We start from the raw sequence: 20,641 nt of genomic DNA, 5'->3' as shown, positions 1-20,641 counted from the left end.
CTTTTCATTTATTATTCATTGTAATACTTTGCTGACTTGACCGTCGGAGGGCCCTTGGCAGGCACCATCCCGGTGTTCCCCCAAGCCTTCACGGGTTTGTTTGTGTCTGTTCACCTTCTTTTGCAGGTTTCTTTCACACGTTGCTGGTGCCCATCAATCAAGAACTCGACGTTTGGAATTCCAGAAGACGTTTCCGCTACCGACCTTCTGACTTCCGACCCGTAGACTTTTCACCGTCTACAGGCAATACTCTCTCCCTCTCTCTATTACCATTATGAAACCCTACCATAATGAACCCCCTAGATTATCATAGGGTGAAACCCTAAACTAAAAATTTATGAAAACTTAGACTATGAAAAGATTTAAAAAGATCTTAAACCCTAAATCTCTATACTAAAAAATCCAGAGTTCAGACCATCAGTCAACAGACTAAAGGGTACACTAGGACGTAGTAAAGTAGGAGGAGTAAGGGAGGATGAGAAAAGAGGGGCAGTCATCGACTGCGATTGTTGATTGGTTTGAGCTGAGCTTTGGAAAGATGGTAATAACGTCGTTGCCGGAGTCGTAGTATTAGTCACTGGATTCGAAATCGAGACGCCAATGGTGCCAGACTAGACGGTTGGTTGGCTGGAGGAGTTTCCTGCTTCAGGGGTCACCAAGGATTGCATCGGGTTGACTGAAGTTCGAAACCTAGGTCCTGTTGGATACACCATGGCGAGTTCAGTAACTTTTTCTTGAAGTAGTTGGTTTTCTGCTCGACCCAGAGCATTCTCCTCCTCCACGGCTTTAAACTTTTGGGAGTTTTCTCGCATCTGAGCTGTGAGTTCGGCGATCTGGGTCGAGACATCGTTTGGTGAGGCTACCATTCCTTCTTCCATTAATGAGGTCGTCTGAGATGTTAGTTGAAGGGGCCCCACGGTGGGCGCTAAACTGTGGACGGTAGAAAATCACACAATAGATCGTCGATTGGTGGGCCACCGACAACTTGGGCTCTAGACCTCGAGACAGATGAAGTTCTGGTTGGACCTGCAGACAGACAAAAACAAGTAAAACTGTGAAGTCTTGGGGACACCGGGATGGTGTCTTGCCAAGGGCACTCCGACCGTCAAGTCAGCAAACTATAAAAGATAAATATTAATCGATTGAATGTTGAGGGTGTCACTGTTTTGTATCGTCGGAGGGTGGCTAGACTCGTAGAGTGGCCGGAGCTTCGACTCTACAGGATAGTTGGTCGGGTTGATCTCCTGGAGCAGGTCGAGAGGTCGTCTCGATCGGAGATTCTGGATAAGGGAGAAGTGGGATGTAACAGGGACTTGAGAAGGACTTCGAGGGTGATGGAGCTTGAAGATGTATTATCGCCGTCTAGAGTGATCCCCTAGAAGATTACCCTTCAAGTCTTCTGGAATTCAAAGGTCGATTATCGTCGTCTAGAGCACTGATCAGAAGATACTAAATGTGTGAGAGAGAAAGAATGTTCTGTAGTTTCCTAGTCGGTCTTCGATGCCTTTGGAGTCTGAGTCTCCTTCTATTTATAGGCGACTGATGGACTCGTGGAGTCTGTCAGATCCGAGATAATTGAGGTCGAGGGTGACCTCAAACCCTAAGGGAGACTCGTTCTTGGCCGTCGATCTGTCGTCTGGAGTAACTCGATCGTACGATTACGCCGCCTCGACTTTAGACTCTTCGTAGTCTGAGATCGCCTAACGGTACTTAAGGCGACGTGGGGTTTTAGAAGGACTTCATCAAATGAATACAATTGCGAGGTCTCCGGAGTTGAGGTTAACTCGGTAACCGGCAGGCTCGGTTGAGGGCGACCAAGGGGTGCTTGGAGTATTATTACTTTTTAATGGTTTATGGTTTGTCTAGATGAACGCTCACATAGGCTTGGAGCCTTCAAGCTTCTAATGGGTCGAATTCCTAGTTGGAGAGTGTCCAACCAGTAGACGAGTGTGCTAGGCCCAAGTGACATTTACTCGATGTAGGTTGGGTCTAGGCGACATTTAGACGAAGTGGGCCTAGTACGATTTTTTGCCACTACAAAAATTAAAAAGATTACAGAGAAGTAAAAGAGAGAGAGAGCCGTAGAGATAGAGAGAGAGAGAGAGAGAGAGAGAGAGGCGCAGAGATAGATAGATTGAGGCGCAGAGAGAGGGAAGAACTACATACAACCTTCAAAATAAAATACAAAAAAATAAGTAACAACATAAAATCATAAATAAAATCAATGATTAACTTCTCTAATATGAGTTCGAACTTCGAAGGATGTTACTGTTGGATGGAGAGAGACGAGAGACAGTAGTATAATGGAGGTGAAAGATCAGAGAGGGATGAGAATACATAGCTATCTACTGGTAATAACTTGGTAGAGAGAGGGGCTGGGAGAGAGAGGCGGTGGGTGATTAGGGTAAACTGGAATAGGTTTAGGTTTTTTTTGTTTAAGAAGGCTATTTATAGGATATGAGGTAGGGCTCATTATATAAACGGGTAGCGAGCGGGTTACTTCGGGCGGGTTACATCGGGCTCGGGTAACGGACGTGCATAACGGGCCGGGACTCGGATTTGAGGTTATGTCCGAGTCCCGGCCCAATAAGCCCGATTCATCGGGCCGGGATAGCCCGGCTCGGGTGGGATACGGGCAGCGGTCTCTAACGGTCCGGGCCGAACGGGCCGGACCCCAGGGTCTCGGACCGTTTTCCCAGCCCTAGTCTCGACTATCTCTCGATTTACTCTTCACAGTAAAGAGGGATTAACCTTTCACACTATAACCCCCGATTTGCTCTCTCTCTCTCTCTCTCTACCGATTTTATCTCTCGATGGACTTCTGGGGTAAATTTCTTAAACTTTTACTTCCAAAACCCTAGTTTTTTTTCAAGCTAAACTTTTACTTCCAAACCCCTGGTTTTTTTTCATGCTAAACTTTTACTTCCAAAACCCTAGTTTTTTTCATGGGTCGAATTCCTAGTTGGAGATTGTCCAACCAGTAGACGAGTGGGCTAAGCCCAAGTGACATTTACTCGATGTAGGTTGGGTCTAGGCGACATTTAGACGAAGTGGGCCTAGTACGATTTTTGGCCACTACAGTTTGTCTTCCACTCTCTAAGTTGGCGAGTGGCTCACTTAGAGAGTAGATTTTGTAACTCAGAGGAGGTGTCAGGTTTATAGTCATACTAGCGGAGTTCCAACATCAAGAGATGTATCCAAAATATATTTTCTTGTCGAACATGACCATCATCGAGTTACCTCGAATGAACGCTGACCAAATGTCGCAGTTTGTCTTTGTTCGACCTTAATTATGTATTTTTTACAATTAACCACGTAACTCAAACCCGTCATCTAAGAGCCTGATAAAATAGTCCACGACACCAGCTTAGCATAAAAAAAACCTCCAACCTGCCAAAGGGCAGTTTGGAGGGAAAGAATCCCAAACCGCCTAAGAGTGGTTTGGAAGGAAAATCCTCCAAACCCCCCTTAGGCGGGTTGGAGGAAGTTGCCTCCAACCTGTCGTTAGGCAGTTGGGGATTTTCCTCCAAATTGCTTAAAGGCAGTTTGGAGGAAATTTCTAAACTGCCTTTAGGCACTTTGAGTTTTCTCAAAACTGTCCATGGAGTTTGGAGAACTCCACGTGCTTATTGTATTTTTTATTTTATTTTTTGGTTGCAAAAACCCTTAGGAATTTTTACTGTTAATGTTGTGTATGGAATCACGGGTCTTTTATTTCTGTATTGGCGAGTGGCGAGGACTACTTAAAATTTGAGCTACCATTTGTTTTCAAGAATCTCAACGACTGTGTGGGATGCACACAGATATATATATATATATATTTATATATATATATATATATATATATATATATATATTTTTGTGGGTAGTATATTTGGAAAAATCAATGTGTTTTGAAGTTCATGAAATTTTGGCCTTGGAGTTGCCTAGAGCAGTCCAGATGGTTTAATGATGGACTCAAGTCAAATGGGAGTGTTTTGGTAGCTTTAGATGTTCAACTATCTGCTAGACTCGAGCCGACCACACGCTTTATGTTAGCGGGATTTTAGTTTCCCTAAAAAGACAAAACATACTCTAGATGGACTTAGTGTCGGCTTGACCTATTTGAGTGAAATGGAAATACTTATCAAGCTTTAGACTTCGCAAATACCTATAAAACATATTTAGCTGGGTGATCGACATACCTCTTTATTTGGTGTGGATTGTATCTAAAAAATTACATGCTCAGAAGGTTCCCTCTGACTATTATGAGTAAATCGTTGAGTCGATGGAAAGCTACTCGACGAGTTGAAGGTCGCTTATGAAGGATTCAAGGCAGAGCATAACACATGTGAGGTAGACCTCGTTGAGATGGGAAACTCTACTAGATTGTGTGTTCGAGACAAGATGATGGAGAATGAGAAAGGACTTCGTACAGAATGAGAAGTAGCAGGGAAGTTAACACTCTAGAGAGTGTGGCAAATGGCCCATGTTGTTTCATCTTCTAGACATGTATCGAGTTATGTATGACTTCCGACGCCCATGGGGCTTTTGTAGTGTTTTGTTGTTGTTCTAATCACACTTTGTTTATATTCCTTTAGTAGAAGTGTAGTGTTGAACTTCTGAATATGAAAGGATGGTAATCTCTTCATGAAATTCATGCTTTAAGTTACATAATTTGAACATTTTGAGTAAGAAAATGTTACAAGCAAGTAGTTTTAGAGCTGAGCTTTGTCCTCTCGTGCCTAGTCGCCCGAATTTTGACGGTGCACTTTTTTAAGTTAACATTTGAGGCCCCCCTATCGTTTACTTAGTTGGACCTGGAGATACCATTCTTGAATAAAGCCATTTGGGATGGCAGACTTTCTGCACCATGGTTGAATTTCAGAGTCAAAAAGCCTCGAGGCGTAATTTTTTCAGGTGAAGCTCGACGGTGCAATTTTTCAGGAAAAGAGTGAGGTCTCGAAGACGTTGTGGTATCTTGATGACTTCGAGGTCTCGAGCTTTCCTTCTCTTTAGGTAACACCCAAGGTATTTATATTCCCCAGGATGTGTCTATCTCGAACCTTCCTTAGGCCGGGTGGAGTCTCGGAGACGTCTCGACCCGCTACAATGTGTAGAAAGAGTTGTAGAAGAGTATTAGAGGAAGGGAGATTAATGGCGCCTTGAGTAGATCATGTGGGGGGTACAAAAAGGTATGTAGTATTGTAGTGCTCCCTTTAAAGCCGATTGAAGTTCGAGCGTGAACCTCGTTGCTTCGTTTGAAGCGACAGTAAGCTTCTTAGAATTTTTGTTTTTTCGTTGAAGTCTTATGTTCTTCATCTGAAGTATGAGGTCGATAGCTCTAGTCTTCTGTGTGGCTATGTTGAAAGTTTAAGCTTGCATTTCATGGTATTATTTGTCCCCTGTTAGGCCAGTTGGAGCTCGAGCGTGAACCTTGCTGCTTCGTCGAAGCGATAGTAAGCTTCTAGAAATTTTTTGTTTTTCGTTGAAGTCTTATGTTCTTCGTCTGAAGTTTAAGGTTGATAGCTCTAGTCTCCATTTAGCTTTGAGGGAATTCGAGCTCGCATTTTAGGCACCATCGTCCCTCCAGCCTAAGTGCAGGACATTATTTTTCTGGACTTAGGTTGATTATTTGCTGGCTAGCTTCGGTGGATGGGTGAAGGTTGTGTTTCTCCTGTTTGTCCACGAGCTTTGACCGAGCTGCACACACAAAAGAGAAGGTCGACGGCAACACCACCAGCCCTCCGACGCACAAATTAGTAATTTTCTATCAACAAAGAATGATAGAAATAATGGGTGAAGACATTCAATACTTCCTGTTATCAGTATGGGAGTCGAGATGAATATCGATTAACCTTGTGTGGAGTCCAGGATAGTGCAAGATTCAGGTCTGGTTCCAGCTAGGTCGTGCTCCCAAGGGGTTATTTGATGTTTTTTGCCCCAGATTGTAGGTGTAGAATGTTTCGTGCCCTTTAGCCTAGAAGTTGAATCAACTTTTCCAGACTGTTGTCTCTAGAGTCGACTAAAGTTGGTGGATGATGGAGGTGTTGTTTTCCAGCCATGTTTGTCCCTCGGTCGTGTTTAGTCGCTCTGCGATTGGGTAAGAGGGGAGGTTGATGGTGGAACCATCGACCCTCCAGTACAAAAGTTACTCAGTAGAGTTTTTAAGAAAGTGTAAGCTTTTGAGGTAGAATTTTAGAAGGTTAGAGATACACCTCTGGCGAGACGTCTGTTTGTTTGGGTAAGATGCTCTAACCTGCAAAAAATCGAGCTAGAGGGTTGGTCGGTGGCGTAGCCACCGACTCTCCGATGCTTAAGTCAGTAAGTTTATTCAAGATGAAATGTAATAAAAATAGTTTAGAGTTTAGAAATGGTACAACTTTAGATGTGTTGCATTCCAACTCTTATTAATGTTGAGTTCATCTTCGAGTTGTAGTTTGTCCACCTTGCCCTACTACTCAGATGGTTCGATGTTCATGTTGTAGTCTAGAACTCTGATGCGAACTGGTCCGTTCGGCAATTAGACCTGGTGGATCAAGTGGTTTTCTGTCGTCTCGGGCTTGAGGTCGCCTTGAGGTAGTGTAGGGCTCTAAGTGTCTACCATCTGACCTACGATCTGTTCGTCTCAAGTGACGTTCACGGGATCGCTCGTCGTTAAGGTAGTGTCTGCTTCGATGGTACTCGTCTTCTTCCCAACGGATCTCTACCCAAGCTCGAGCAAGGATATCCTCCATGGTGGTGCAGTTGAACTTGGTGAGTTCTTTGTAGAGTTCGCTCTCTGTTGAACCTCCCTACATAATCTCTAAGTGGTTCACCTCGCCTCTGGCTAAGTCGGTAAAGGTTCTCTAACTTCTTACTACTCGCGAACTGTTCAATGAACGTGTCTGTCAGCTGGGCAAATGAGGCGATGGAGTTGTTCGGCAGGTTAATGTACCACTGGAGAGCTGGACCAATGAGGCTCGACCCGAAGCTTTTGCACATGCAAGCCTCTCTAAGGTCCCTGGGTATGGCTGCAGTGAACATCCTTTGCTTGTAGGATGCAATATGGTCGTCTGGATCTGAGGTGCCATCATACATTCTCATACTCGGGAACGAAAATTTCTTCGGCATCTCCACTAAGGCTATGGCGTCGACAAAAGGGGAGTCTGCATAACTCTGTGGTTGACTCTTTCTAAGGGGGATTGGGACTCCTGGAATGCGAGTGATCAGAGCCTCCATCTCTGCCAATTTTTTAGCCATCGCCTGCTCCAAGGGGGTTCCTGCAAAGCCAGAGTTCAGACCATCAGTCAACAGACTAAAGGATACGCTAGTACGTAGTAAAGGAGGAGGAGTAAGAGAGGATGAGAAAAAAGGGGCAGTCATCGACTGCGATTGTTGATTGGTTTGAGCTGAGCTTTGGAAAGATGGTAATAACCTCGTTGCCGGAGTCGTAGTATTAGTCACTGGATTCGAAATCGAGATGCCAATGGTGCCAGACTAGACGGTTGGTTGGCTGGAGGAGTTTCCTGCTTCAGGGGTCACCAAGGATTGCATCGGGTTGACTGAAGTTCGAAACCTAGGTCCTGTTGGATACACCATGGCGAGTTCAGTAACTTTTTCTTGAAGTAGTTGGTTTTCTGCTCGACCCAGAGCATTCTCCTCCTCCACGGCTTTAAACTTTTGGGAGTTTTCTCGCATCTGAGCTGTGAGTTCGGCGATCTGGGTCGAGACATCGTTTGGTGAGGCTACCATTCCTTCTTCCATTAATGAGGTCGTCTGAGATGTTAGTTGAAGGGGCCCCACGGTGGGCGCTAAACTGTGGACGGTAGAAAATCACACAATAGATCGTCGATTGGTGGGCCACCGACAACTTGGGCTCTAGACCTCGAGACAGATGAAGTTCTGGTTGGACCTGCAGACAAACAAAAACAAGTAAAACCGTGAAGTCTTGGGGACACCGGGATGGTGTCTTGCCAAGAGCACTCCCACGGTCAAGTCAGCAAACTATAAAAGATAAATATTAATCGATTGAATGTTGAGGGTGTCACCGTGTTGTATCGTCGGAGGGTGGCTAGACTCGTAGAGTGGCCGGAGCTTCGACTCTACGGGATAGTTGGTCGGGTTTATATCCTGGAGCAGGTCGAGAGGTCGTCTCGATCGGAGATTCTGGATAAGGGAGAAGTGGGATGTAACAGGGACTTGAGAAGGACTTCGAGGGTGATGGAGCTTGAAGATGTATTATCGCCGTCTAGAGTGATCCCCTAGAAGATTACCCTTCAAGTCTTCTGGAATTCGAAGGTCGATTATCGTCGTCTAGAGCACTGATCAGAAGATACTAAATGTGAGAGAGAGAAAGAATGTTCTGTAGTTTCCTAGTCGGTCTTCGATGCCTTTGGAGTCTGAGTCTCCTTCTATTTATAGGCGACTGATGGACTCGTGGAGTCTGTCAGATCCGAGATAATTGAGGTCGAGGGTGACCTCAAACCCTAAGGGAGACTCGTTCTTGGCCGTCGATCTGTCGTCTGGAGTAACTCGATCGTACGATTACGCCGCCTCGACTTTAGACTCTTCGTAGTCTGAGATCGCCTAATGGTACTTAAGGCGACGTGGGGTTTTAGAGGGACTTCGTCAAATGAATACATGGCGAGGTCTCCGGAGTTGAGGTTGACTCGGTAACCGACAGGCTCGGTTGAGGGCGACCAAGGGGTGCTTGGAGTATTATTACTTTTTAATGGTTTATTGTTTGTCTAGATGGACGCTCACATAGGCTTGGAGCCTTCAAGCTTCTAATGGGTCGAATTCCTAGTTGGAGAGTGTCCAACCAGTAGACGAGTGTGCTAGGCCCAAGTGACATTTACTCGATGTAGGTTGTGTCTAGGCGACATTTAGACGAAGTGGGCCTAGTACGATTTTTTGCCACTACAAAAATTAAAAAGATTACAGAGAAGTAAAAGAGAGAGAGCCGTAGAGATAGAGAGAGGCGCAGAGAGAGGGAAGATCTACATACAACCTTCAAAATAAAATACAAAAAAACAAGTAACAACATAAAATCATAAATAAAATCAATGATTAACTTCTCTAATATGAGTTCGAACTTCGAAGGATGTTACTGTTGGATGGAGAGAGACGAGAGACAGTAGTATAATGGAGGTGAAAGATCAGAGAGGGATGAGAATACATAGCTATCTACTGGTAATAACTTGGTAGAGAGAGGGGCTGGGAGAGAGAGGCGGTGGGTGATTAGGGTAAACTGGAATAGGTTTAGGTTTTTTTTGTTTAAGAAGGCTATTTATAGGATATGAGGTAGGGCTCATTATATAAACGGGTAGCGAGCGGGTTACTTCGGGCGGGTTACATCGGGCTCGGGTAACGGACGGACATAACGGCCCGGGACTCGGATTTGAGGTTATGTCCGAGTCCCGGCCCAATAAGCCCGATTCATCGGGCCGGGTTAGCCCGGCTCGGGTGGGATACGAGCATCGGTCTCTAACGGTCCGGGCCGGACCCCGGGTCTCGGACCGTTTTCCTAGCCCTAGTCTTGACTATCTCTCGATTTACTCTTCACAGTAAAGAGGGATTAACCTTTCACACTATATCCCCCGATTTGCTCTCTCTCTCTCTCTCTACCGATTTTATCTCTCGATGGACTTCTGGGGTAAATTTCTTAAACTTTTACTTCCAAAACCCTAGTTTTTTTTCATGCTAAACTTTTACTTCCAAAACCCTGGTTTTTTTTCATGCTAAACTTTTACTTCCAAAACCCTGGTTTTTTTTCATGCTAAACTTTTACTTACAAAACCCTAGTTTTTTTTTCATGCTAAACTTTTACCATCAAACTCTTATTTACTATCAGGTGTTGAAGTAAAAGCTGGAGAGTCCGTTGAAGTTGGATCCAAGAACAAGCTTTTGCATCTTTCACTGGTATTATCTTATGAACTTTTCTTATTAGGTTAAAACGTTTGATAAATCATTATGAACTTTTCTAATATTCTTAATATTATAATATAGGCATCACTAGGTATACCAAACAACAAGCAGGAAGAGGGAGATGAAGCGATTACCCTCTCTCTCAACACTAATGGAGAAGAATTTGTAATTGGAATCCTTTCTCCGGAGACATGCCCTCAAAAAGCGTTTGACATCAATGTTAAGCACAAATTTAAAATATCACACACATGGAAAAGTGGAAGTGTTTATTTTTGTGGCTACAAATGTACCCCTGAGAAAGAAGGTAACTAAAATGTTCGATAAAGCAGACTCAGACTGATTTTGGGTTCATTTGAGTGAGACATGAGATAAGTCTGAGTTATGCTCACACATTGTCTGAAATATCAGTTGTATACATGCCCCAAGCTAGTTGGCCTCACACGAGCAAGCCTCCGTGTTAGTTGTGGTTTTAGGACGTTGGTTTGTCTATAGAGCTGATTTTGGTCCATTTCAGAGAGACTGAGGGACATAAAATAAGTCCAAGTTAAGCTTCAGTTGTTAGTTGTGGTTTTAGGACGTTGGTTTGTCTGACTTGTTTGTCTATAGAGCTGATTTTGGTCCATTCGAGAGAGAGAGACTGAGGGACATAAAATAAGTCCGAGTTAAGCTTCAATTGTCTGAAATATCCGTAAGTGACAATGGTATGTCCCCAGTTCAGCAGGTTCATTTTCATGCAGTTCATGTAACAAAACCTCATTGCCTAAAAAATGTGCTTAACCTTAAGTTGAGCAAGAGGTATATTTATAGAGTTTTAAATTGTTTATATCTTTTTTTTTTCGCAGGACCTTCAACTATAACAAAACGCTGAATCTCATTTGAAGGCAAAGCATTTAGTGCGGGAGGAGTGAGGAAGCTGGGGAAATTGTAATAGGTCTTAGTATTGTTTGTTTATTGTAGGAGTTTGTATGCAACTTATTTAGTAGTCTGAAATACCTAAAATAGTTATGTTCTTCTTGACTAAGACAAACTGCAGGTTTAGTAGCCTGAGTTTGTTTTTTTGTGAATTTGACATTTGGTCAGGGATCCATAATGAAATTTGTGGGGCACAAACAAGATAAAACCCATGTGCACCGAAAGGAGGATTATGGGTGACTAACGTTGCTGCTGCCAATGGTTGGTAGACCAATGAAGAGCACTGTGCAATGGATAATGCAACAGAAACAAGTAGAAAATCGAAGAAATATAAGCCTGAAGTAAATGGGCGACATATCGTTGACCCACAGGATAAGAGGAATGTATGTACATGTGCAAATCTGTTGCACTTTGTTGGTTGGACATTTTTCGTGGATAGAATCGGATCGAGGTAGGGGTGGGAAAAGGTTTTTTTTTTTTAGAAACACATAACATTGATGATCCCGTAGAAACTACTTCTAGCTCGGGCTAAGATCCAATCTAAAACGGGTATTTCGAGTATGGGCAAGCCAGATTTTGGGCTAAGATCATTTTGAAAAAGAGAAAAAAAAGGTTGAAACCAAATAAATGAGAAAGTCGATTTCCCATAAAAAAAATTTTGGAAGAATGGCATGTAAATTTTCCCACTAAAAAAAATCCGTTACCATATGTCTTGAATGACGAGAGATCTGTCGTCATCTGGTTTCTGTTAAGTGATTCATCCGAAAAGTCCAAATAAAGAAGAGGAGAGGTGAGAGAACCGTGACTATTAATTTGAGAATTTCTAAGAGCGCTTAGTGTTATTACCAAGGTGTCTCCTTTCATCTCTTCAACAAAAAAAAAAAAAAAAAAAGTGTCTCCTTTCATGTAAATCAAAGGTGTAGAAAAAAATGCCTTTTGAAGCTTTTCCTCAAATTTGAGATAGTAGTATCTTTGATTCTTGTGATTTAAGACTTGTATAAGATTGAGATATAGAGGAGGTTCCATCAGTTGGTGAGCTTCGAGATTTTGGTTGATGATGCTGAGAAAGAGAGCATGTACAGGAGTTTCAGAACAAAGTGGAGTCGTTTTGGTGCAGCAACGGCAGCGGCAATGGAGGAGGCTTCTTCTTCTGAGGTGGGATGTTGGTTGTCGTCATAAGTTATGAACTCGGAACAAGAAATACCAAACAAGTTTTGATGCTTCATTCATTCATAGTGTAGAAAAATGTAACTTACCCTCTTTTTGGTATCAAGCACACACACCAGTCTGGTCTAATTCTGCCTCTCCTGCAAAAGACATAGCTATATGTAGTCTGTTATTTATTGCAGCCCAGAAGTTTGCCGTACTAGCTTGTTGCAGGGAGTTTCCGCTTTGAAAAGTACTAGCTTGTTGCAGAAAGTTTTCGCTTTTAAAGTGGTCTCTTGGATCCCTACAATGAGTATGTAGCAACGCTGCTTAACATTTACGGGATCCTGTACCCAAATGGAAGTGTCAGTGACTATGTCATCTGTCTTCTTGTCGTTTAGGCCTCGTCTGAGGTTCTTCAAGTTGCATGCAACTGGTCCATCTGATTCAGAGTAAAATTGAGCATGTTTTCGCATTTGACATTTTTTTATACTCCCTTAAAGAAAGAAAAAAATGACCCCCACTATGCCGGTGAATCTTAGATGAGATATGCGGCCGACACAATTCAGAGATAGAAAATGTTTAATTTTTTTTTTCTCTAAATCTTGTCCGACTATCGGGGTTCACTAGGGGTACTCCATACGACAGAGAGAGAAGTTGGGTTTGACAGGCACCAAAAATGAAGCTTGGTATGACCCAGTGAAGTCATAACCTGTGTAAGTTTGTTCTCCCATGTCATGTCTGATTGTCTGGTAGGAGGAAGAAAAGGATAAGACTTCGTTACTCAGGTAGTAAGTAAGTAGGAGTAATTTTCTTCTCCGGACATAAATGGCCGCCTTCTTCTCGGCCATCGCTCTTCTTCCCCTCTCACCACAACCACCACCACCACCACAACTACATATTTTAAACAACAAAAACCCTCTCTCTCTACTTCCTTCTTCTTTTTCAAAAAAACCTTCCTCTTTCTTCTCATCACCATCACCACCAAGGTATACTTATCAAAGAATCACAAAATGTCAAGCAAAGAATGATGAACCATCAGCAGCACAAGTTGTTTATCAAGGTATTTACGGGCCATGGTCTGTTGATTCTTTTGATATTCGCGAGGTACGTACTACTAAATACAACAATCTCTCTCTCTCTCTCTGGGTATTACAATTTCTTATCGTCAAACAAAGTTTAGCCCTAGGGTTTATTCATTTCATACCAGAAAACAGAAATCAATCAAATTTTGCTCTACTTGTATTTGAGAAATATACTATATATATTTATAACAGGTGGTTTTATATAGATCGGGCCTAGTGACAGCAGCTGCATCATTTGTAATTGCTGGTTCAACTGCATTATTACCACCACTGGCTGCTGATGATAATGTTTTAAAACAAAATCTTGATATACTTTATACACTTGGAGCAGGAGGATTAGGACTCTCACTCTTCTTGATTCATATTTACGTTAACGAGATCAAACGGACGCTTCAAGCATTATGGGGTCTTGGCGTTATCGGATCTTTAGCAACGTATCTATATCTCGCTCAACCTGTCGGTCAGACCTTACCCCAATATGTTGTTGATCACCCGATATCTGTATGGTTTGTTGGCCCTCTCTTTGCTGCTCTCACTGGACTTGTTTTCAAGGAAGGTAACTAATTGCATTTACTCTTTTCTTTCTTTTTTATGTCTTCTAATTGATACTTGTACTATTTTATTTGCCGGGGCTGTCGATACTTCCCAAATGAAACCGATGAAAAAAATGAGTTGAATCACACTGCCCATGTCGTTAACTTACTCGTGAATTATTCTCCCGGATAATTCAAAAGTGCTATTTAATTGTTTTTGTCTGTGATGGTATGATGCAGGTCTTTGCTATGGAAAGTTGGAAGCTGGTGTTCTCACATTCATTATTCCTTCTCTACTTCTTGGGCACCTGGTATACATTCTTGTTTGCTCCACTTCCTCGAAGCTGCGTTTTTTTTCCTTCGCGATTCTGCATATAAAGCAGTATAATCCCTGCAAATTGACCAGTATATGGGGTGTTAGTAAGTAGATATGTATGAGAAATTGCCAACCTAGTGTACCAGTACAGGTTCGACATCACCTTCTTCATACGTGTTCACGTATGGTAACATCCCTTGCTCATGTATACCTAGTCATGTTTTGTGAATGGTCAGCTCATCCCACATTTTATGCCGAATACTACTTATAGAGACGGTGTTTTTCATGCAAAAAATTAAACGCGTTCATCAATACAAGTAGGTTGTTATTTGGACTCTATATCTAGATCATGATGGCTTTCATTTGGAAAATGCAGACAGGTTTAATGGACGACGGATTAAAACTCAATCTATTAGGCATCTGGATGTTACTATTTGTGGTATTCGCAGCAAGAAAATTTACCCAGCCGATAAAGGTATTCCTTTTGCACTTTTGTATGCCATTTAGTAGAAGTTGTTACTTTGTGTTGATCTGTACGTCGTGCATTAAACCTGTCTGCATTTTCCCTTTTTTGTAACTTTGTGTTGCATCTGATAATCTTCTCCCTTTTTTGGTTTGAAGGACGATATTGGTGATAAATCTGTCTTCATATTCAATGCTCTCTCAGAGAAGGAAAAGAAGGCTTTGGTTGACAAACTTGAAGAACAGAAACTGAGTCAGGAGATAAACTAAATAGTACATGCAGCTTCGAATTATATTATAAAGAGCTCAAACAATTCGACTGAACCAGATTTTTTACTTTTTAGGACCGTTTGAATCTCACTCTCCTCATCCCTGAGAAGTCGTGATTTCATAGTGCTTATGTATATTGTTTACCCTTAGTTTCAGAAAAAAACACAGATACTCCTATGTTTCTACATATTCCTTCGCAATGAAGTCCAATCAACATCTATTTTTGTAAGTAAATTTTGATGCAAGTTTTGTTGCAGACAAATATATTAATTGCTAATATTCTCAGCTGCGAGTACTTAAACAATTCACATAAATCATCTCCGATAGTGGATACATAGTGCTAATCAATCATCTCCGATAGTGGATACATAGTGTTAATCAATCATCTCCATGTAACAAAAAATAACGCAGATGCCCTAGCCAAAAGAGAAACCATTCAATGCCCTAGTCAAAAGAGAAACCATTCTTCAATGTTCTCAGGGACTTCATGCGATTCAAAATAAAAGGATTCTCACCAATTCTTTTACTGGTCAATATTTGCACAAAACGATTGGAGTCCAATGTTGCGAAGAACTTCAACCGGACCTCATTCTGCGGGTTCTTACTCCACCGGAGGCATGATTCTCTTCAAGCAACTCTTTAGATCTCATGCTTCTGGTTCTGACACCACCTGAGCCTGAGACGTGACTTGTATCATTAGCTTTCCTTCGCTTGGATGGCGTCTCTGTTTTCGGAGATCCTGAGATTTCCATGCCATCTTCTTTGTCCGAAGCATTAGGTTTCTTACCTGAGGGATTTCCTTTTTTTCGTTTCTTGTTTTGCTTACTTTTGCTCTCAATTGGATTTTCCTGCAAGTCTTCCCCACTTGCTATTTCAGAATCTTCAGTAATTTCTGGGACAACTTCAGCCTCTTTGATGACTTCTATCACAACTTTAGCCTCTTTGGTTTCTTCAGTCACAGCTTCAGCCTCTTTTGTTTCTTCCATCAAAACTTCTGCCTCTTTGGTTTCTTCCATTACAACTTTGGTTTCTACAGTCACAGCTTCAGCCTCTTTGGTTTCTTCCATCACAACTTCAGCCTCTTTGATTTCTTCCATCAGAACCTCATCTTTTCTAGTTTCTGTGATCACAACCTCAACCTCTTTGCTGTCTACGACAACTTTAGCCTTCTTGGTGTCTTCTGTCACAACTTCAGCCTTCTTGGTGTCTTCTGTCACAACTTCAGTCTTCTCCTCAGAGTCGCTGTCTTCTTCGCCCAACTCCACATTCTCCTCTGTATCCTCCTCTAGATTAGTTTGTAGAGATTCAATCACGTCCATCAACTCTCTATTAACCTAACATAATTCAATCCATATATACAGTCAAACAATTTAAAAAGATATATGAAAATAGCATCTGCAGTTAAATACTGTGAAGTATCAATTACTTGGGAAGGTCAGTGCCAGGTATACAGATGTAATATTTTTGCATTTCATACCTGTGGGTTCTGAAGAAAGTCAGAGATATCAGTTGGGCAACAAGGGCACTTCATGACAACCTTTTGTGCACGAAGTGTCCGTCTTCCCTCACAAGTCCTTTCTTTAACAAAAGTCTTGCCAGTGAAAGCACCTTCCAGGCAAGGCTTGCAGAAGTTGTGAGCACAAGGGGTTGTAAGAGGAAGATTCATGACCTTCCGACAGATTAGGCAGTTGAACTCTGCACCAGAACCCACCCAAAAATAACATAAATGAGAGCATCATAGTATTATCTCATCCAGAACACGCATCTATGCAGCAAAATGCAAGGTTCAGTGGTACTGTGGACATGAGCTTAGGTCATATCATCATGCATATGAAGAAGGAAAGCTAATTCTCGTATTTGGGGTCATGATGTGCAGATAAACCTTTTTACAAAGAAAAACCGGATCTATCACAGTTTGTGTTTAACGATTTCGACGTTGCATAGTTGGATACTAGGTAACACAAAATAATTGTAAGAGACGAACCTTTAAGGAGCTTCTCTCTCACAGTTAAGTACTGCGCCTCTTTAATGGCTTTCCTGGCTTTCTTTCTCTCTTCTGGATTTTCACTATCCATTGGTTTTCTGCTTAGTGGTGGAGGTTTTTTCCATTTCCAGCAAGCTTCTTCCTCCTGACAAATACCAGGAAAGCTTATTGTGGAGAAAACAAGAAAACTTACTAACATACATGAAAATAGCTTTATATCTTGAACTTTAACTTAACAACTGCAATATTGAGTAGCAAAAGAATTTCAATTAAATTTCACAAGAGTAGAGATAAAAATATTCTTTATGAGTAGAAAAAGAAACTAAAGAAGTAAACAGTGACTCCATGGCAAGAGAATGATATCAAAGGAAATAACATTAGCTTACATGATAATCCCAAGATGGTGTTTCAGTCCTCTCAGTGATGTCAGTTGCCCCCTTTAGCTCCTTAATAACTGGCAAAGCTCTAGGGCGGTCACCATGTTCATCGCTGCAGTTCAAATTGCGGGGAACAAGCAGAAGAGAGGAAAGAACAGCTTCAGTAAAAGTAAGAGGTATTTTATCATAGAAGAACCTTAACAGTATATTGAAAACCCGAACCTTGTCCACGGTGCAGGTTCATTATCGCATCTCACAAATAGGTATCTGCACACCTTAAAACCCTGAAATAGCAGAATCTTATCAGCAAAACTGTTGAAAACACACATTTTGATTGGAAACATATAATTTCTAATAACAATCAACTAATAGTAACCTGGATTCCAACTTTCCGCCAGCATTTCTCTATCCTGTACACTCCATCATAACGCACACCAGATTCTGGAGCATAGGCAGAACGCTTTTCCTTGTGTGACCTAACAGTTTGACAGGAAATAGGAACCCCATCAGAGGCATTGACATACTGTCTATATCTAACTGACATAAGAAAGGACAACTGACATAAGAAAGGACACTCTTTTCTTTTACTACTTTTTCAACATAACAAGAACCATAGCAAGAGTTAATCTTTGGTGTTAAATTGAAGTCTTTGTACCATCATGTACTTTACATGGTATAATTCTCTTCCAGCAAAAAAACATAACTATACTGAAAAAGAATGTGTTTAAGTCCTGCTGGACTGTCTTACATATTGCTTTCTACTTAAAATCTATCAGACCCACTTACAATCGAAAGGTGAAAGCAATTTAACTGGAGAGCCCAATCCAACAAATAATTACAATTTTGATACTAGAGAATTCCTAGGGGGTACGAACAATAGATGCCTTACATTTTGAAGGAAATAAGGAACTTTTACCATTTTAAGGTAGTAAATCAAGCATAACTTGAGTAAATACTTAGGTTCATAACCTGTTAAAGCATGAGAGACTTCAACAACGTCCCTTACCTGACAACCCTAACCGGATAGCCTTTCTTGCAACTGACTCGAAGTGCCTCGTTCGATTTCTCAAACTTTTGATCAAAGGACTGGTCCTTGTTTGTGCGTTTATTTCCGCTAAGATCTCTGCCTCCACTGCCAACAACAATGAAGAAAATTTTAAATGAGATTGAAGTACCCTGTTAAACTCCAACCTGTTTCATCTTAATCAAGTCATTTCAGTCACTGAGCTTCCAAAGTTCGCACCCGGAAAACATGAACTTATCAAACCCAACTACCTCTTTAAAGGGACAAAAGAAAACATCTGAGGAGTGAGTTCCAAAACTTGAAGGAGATACTAAAAGTGTTTGAAAGCAAGTGGGTGATATTTTAACCAGTTCATTCATTTCAATGTTTGGTTAAGTTCACCACCGAAAGGTGACCTCGTCAAAGCCAATATTGAACAAATGAGATGAAAAACTTGGCTGAGATCACTGAGAGCGAGAGATGATACACCAAGTATTTCTTATTTTAAATACACTGAGGTATCACGCCTAGTTACAAGCTAGAAGAGTTGAGCTCAAATACAAACCTTCCTGTGTATAGAAACCACTCGCCATGATCTTCGTCATCTTGGTAGCCTCCTGAAAGTGCTACAGACTGTGCACCATACTCGGATTGTCCGGCTATACCTGCAACGTGGGGAAAATGGGCTCCCCATTGCCTACATTCCATCCTATCCTCCCAACATTCACCAACTAACACACCCTGCCTTCTATCTGGATCATTCTCTGCAAGTATCGGTCCAAAATGGTCAGGTGGAACCGTGACAAATATCTTCCCACTGCAAGCATTAGCCTTTCCAGTTTTCTTTGCCCTGTCTGTGGTGAAAGCTTTGTCCGGACGGTTTTCGTTGCGTATGAAGTGTTGTACCTTCAGCGGCCCAACTCCATTGTTTGCTTTAGATGCCCTGGCCATTCGAATGGCGACAACAAGGGCAGAATTGATTCGAGGTTGGCTAGCCATCTTGGGAGGGATAGTGCTACGACACTTTGCACAAGTGCGCTTTCCCTGACCAACCCATTTCTCGAAGCATTTCAGACAGAAATTATGGCCACAAGGTGTCTGAAATAAGATAAAGAACAATATTAATCTGAAGGTTTATAAACAGGAATGAGTTCTATCAAGATGTGAAAAGCCCCCAAATGAAATATAAAGATCCCTAAGTTGTTTGGGGGAAAACCAAAAGAAAATGCAAGTGAGAATCTTTGTTTCTCTAAGAAGTAAGAACTAACCGTGACAGGACGCTCCGGCACCTGCATACAGAAAGAACAGTTCAAGCTGCTGCCGAGAACAGCGAGAACATCACTGCCCTCATCTTCTTTATTCTTCTTCTTCTTCTTCTTATTCTTCTGCGACTTATCATCATCATCGTTGTCGTCGTCATCGTCATGAGACGGTGATTGAGCAGAAACTCCACTGAGAAGATCTTGACGTTTCTTTGCTTTCTCCTGGTCGGTAAGTGATTGATCGGATTGAATCTGGCGAATGGCAGAAATTAGGTTTCCGGTTGGATTGATATGTGAAATGACGGGGGGATTAAGATCTTCTTCGGCTGTGAGGATGGGAGAACAGTCGGGACAGTCCCATTGTAGTGTAGAAGATAAGGTTTGAGGAGGGGAAGAAAGACATTTGACGTGCCAAGGTGTTACACAAGTTTTGCAGGTTAGGGTTTCTACATCTGGAGGTGTTATTTTGCAGATCATACAAATCCCATCTCCATCGCAAGGGAGTTGATGATGAGCCATCTTCTATCTTCTTCTATTTAGTTAATGGTGGGGGAAGAGAAGGAAAATGAATAATGAGCAGGAAGAGGATCAGGAGGAGAAGAAGAAAGAGAAAGTTAGAAGGTGGAAATTTTGAAACTTTTGGGCTCTCCTTTTGAAATTTTCCCTCTCTTTCAAAGTTTTTCAACACTATCTCTTTCAAGCTAGATTAGATGAAAACTTTTTAAAACCTACAAATTTGTTAAAGTAAATCCAATATTTTTTTGTTGTCCGATCAGGACATCAAGTTGCCGTTATTTCCCAATTGGCCCCCCTAAAGCGTGACCATCTTCTCTCGTAGTCCTAAGCTTGTATGTATAATATCCAAATGATTTCCTTTGTGTTTTCCATATATTTACGAAAAAATAATCAAATTTAAGCTATCTAATATTGCCTTTTTTTTTTCCTCTTTCCTTGTATCTATGTGTATCTCTCTCTTCAATTTAGCTTCATCTTTATTTTCTTCTTTTTCTCTCTTTATCAAAGTCGAATCACATAAGGGTGGCACGACCACGACCCGCAGACGATCAGAACCATTTCCTCTAGGTCCATGAGGAACTACTGGCAGTACTTGACAAGGGATTGCCCCTATCACAAGAGTGCCTAAAGGCACCTTCTAAATACACAAGAGCATGAAAAAGGAAATATTTTATGTAGTCTCTATTTTTCTGTAAGAATGTATTTGTTAATTTTGTGGGTAGTTGATTTTATATTTGGCTTACATAATACTATATATTTTTTTTTCTTTTTGTTGATCTAGAGTTCATGAAATAGCTTTAGTTTGAAGCAATTTGTATATCTATGTCTTTGGAGCAACACTAGACTCTAGAACTAAGCCAGTTTGATTTAGTTTTCAGCTAATTGAG

The 20,641-nt window shown here is 41.6% G+C and overlaps 3 protein-coding genes across 4 annotated transcripts; 2 read left to right on the top strand and 1 right to left on the bottom strand.

Moving 5' to 3' along the window:
- The first annotated feature begins 2,758 nt into the window (after nt 1–2,758).
- Nucleotides 2,759–11,008, top strand: LOC147547402 (histone deacetylase HDT1-like). 2 transcript variants are annotated; one of them, XM_086671404.1, is made up of 4 exons: nt 2,759–2,826; nt 9,815–9,882; nt 9,970–10,192; nt 10,731–11,008. In XM_086671404.1, exons 1-4 carry the CDS (start codon nt 2,814–2,816, stop codon nt 10,754–10,756), a joined length of 330 nt encoding a protein of 109 aa, XP_086527530.1. In that variant the 5' UTR covers nt 2,759–2,813; the 3' UTR covers nt 10,757–11,008. The 2 variants fall into 2 exon arrangements, with proteins under 2 accessions (XP_086527530.1, XP_086527529.1); XM_086671403.1 differs by lacking the exon at nt 2,759–2,826 and adding an exon at nt 9,536–9,616.
- A 1,519-nt stretch (nt 11,009–12,527) lies between these two features.
- LOC147547401 (integral membrane family protein) lies at nt 12,528–14,897 on the top strand. The gene is made up of 5 exons (XM_086664949.1): nt 12,528–13,053; nt 13,224–13,587; nt 13,805–13,875; nt 14,257–14,355; nt 14,502–14,897. Exons 1-5 carry the CDS (start codon nt 12,775–12,777, stop codon nt 14,610–14,612), a joined length of 924 nt encoding a protein of 307 aa, XP_086521075.1. The 5' UTR covers nt 12,528–12,774; the 3' UTR covers nt 14,613–14,897.
- Nucleotides 14,859–20,489, bottom strand: LOC147547400 (E3 ubiquitin-protein ligase ORTHRUS 2-like). The gene is made up of 9 exons (XM_086664947.1): nt 19,245–20,489; nt 18,542–19,074; nt 17,980–18,105; nt 17,350–17,449; nt 17,196–17,257; nt 16,983–17,085; nt 16,597–16,741; nt 16,090–16,307; nt 14,859–15,946 (listed from the first exon to the last, which is right to left on the bottom strand). The coding sequence occupies exons 1-9, from the start codon at nt 19,755–19,757 to the stop codon at nt 15,188–15,190; spliced, it is 2,559 nt and encodes an 852-aa protein (XP_086521073.1). The 5' UTR covers nt 19,758–20,489; the 3' UTR covers nt 14,859–15,187.
- Between the last annotated feature and the right edge of the window lie 152 nt (nt 20,490–20,641).

This window comes from Eschscholzia californica, unplaced genomic scaffold (genome assembly GCF_041429995.1).
Source record: "Eschscholzia californica isolate CP2 unplaced genomic scaffold, dmEscCali1.0.p SCAF_3, whole genome shotgun sequence".
Taxonomy (NCBI): domain Eukaryota; kingdom Viridiplantae; phylum Streptophyta; class Magnoliopsida; order Ranunculales; family Papaveraceae; genus Eschscholzia; species Eschscholzia californica.
This window is presented reverse-complemented; position numbering and strand designations above follow the sequence as displayed.

Coding starts and splice junctions, on each gene's coding strand:
- LOC147547402 (XM_086671404.1), top strand. Junction 9,883..9,969: donor AGCTTTTGCATCTTTCACTG/GTATTATCTTAT, acceptor ATTATAATATAG/GCATCACTAGGTATACCAAA. Junction 10,193..10,730: donor ATGTACCCCTGAGAAAGAAG/GTAACTAAAATG, acceptor TTTTTTTCGCAG/GACCTTCAACTATAACAAAA.
- LOC147547401 (XM_086664949.1), top strand. CDS start 12,775: ATGGCCGCCTTCTTCTCGGCCATCGCTCTTCTTCCCCTCTCACCACAA. Junction 13,588..13,804: donor TGGACTTGTTTTCAAGGAAG/GTAACTAATTGC, acceptor GGTATGATGCAG/GTCTTTGCTATGGAAAGTTG. Junction 13,876..14,256: donor CTCTACTTCTTGGGCACCTG/GTATACATTCTT, acceptor TGGAAAATGCAG/ACAGGTTTAATGGACGACGG.
- LOC147547400 (XM_086664947.1), bottom strand. CDS start 19,757: ATGGCTCATCATCAACTCCCTTGCGATGGAGATGGGATTTGTATGATC. Junction 17,450..17,979: donor TATCCGGTTAGGGTTGTCAG/GTAAGGGACGTT, acceptor TCAAACTGTTAG/GTCACACAAGGAAAAGCGTT. Junction 17,258..17,349: donor GGCGGAAAGTTGGAATCCAG/GTTACTATTAGT, acceptor CTGCTATTTCAG/GGTTTTAAGGTGTGCAGATA.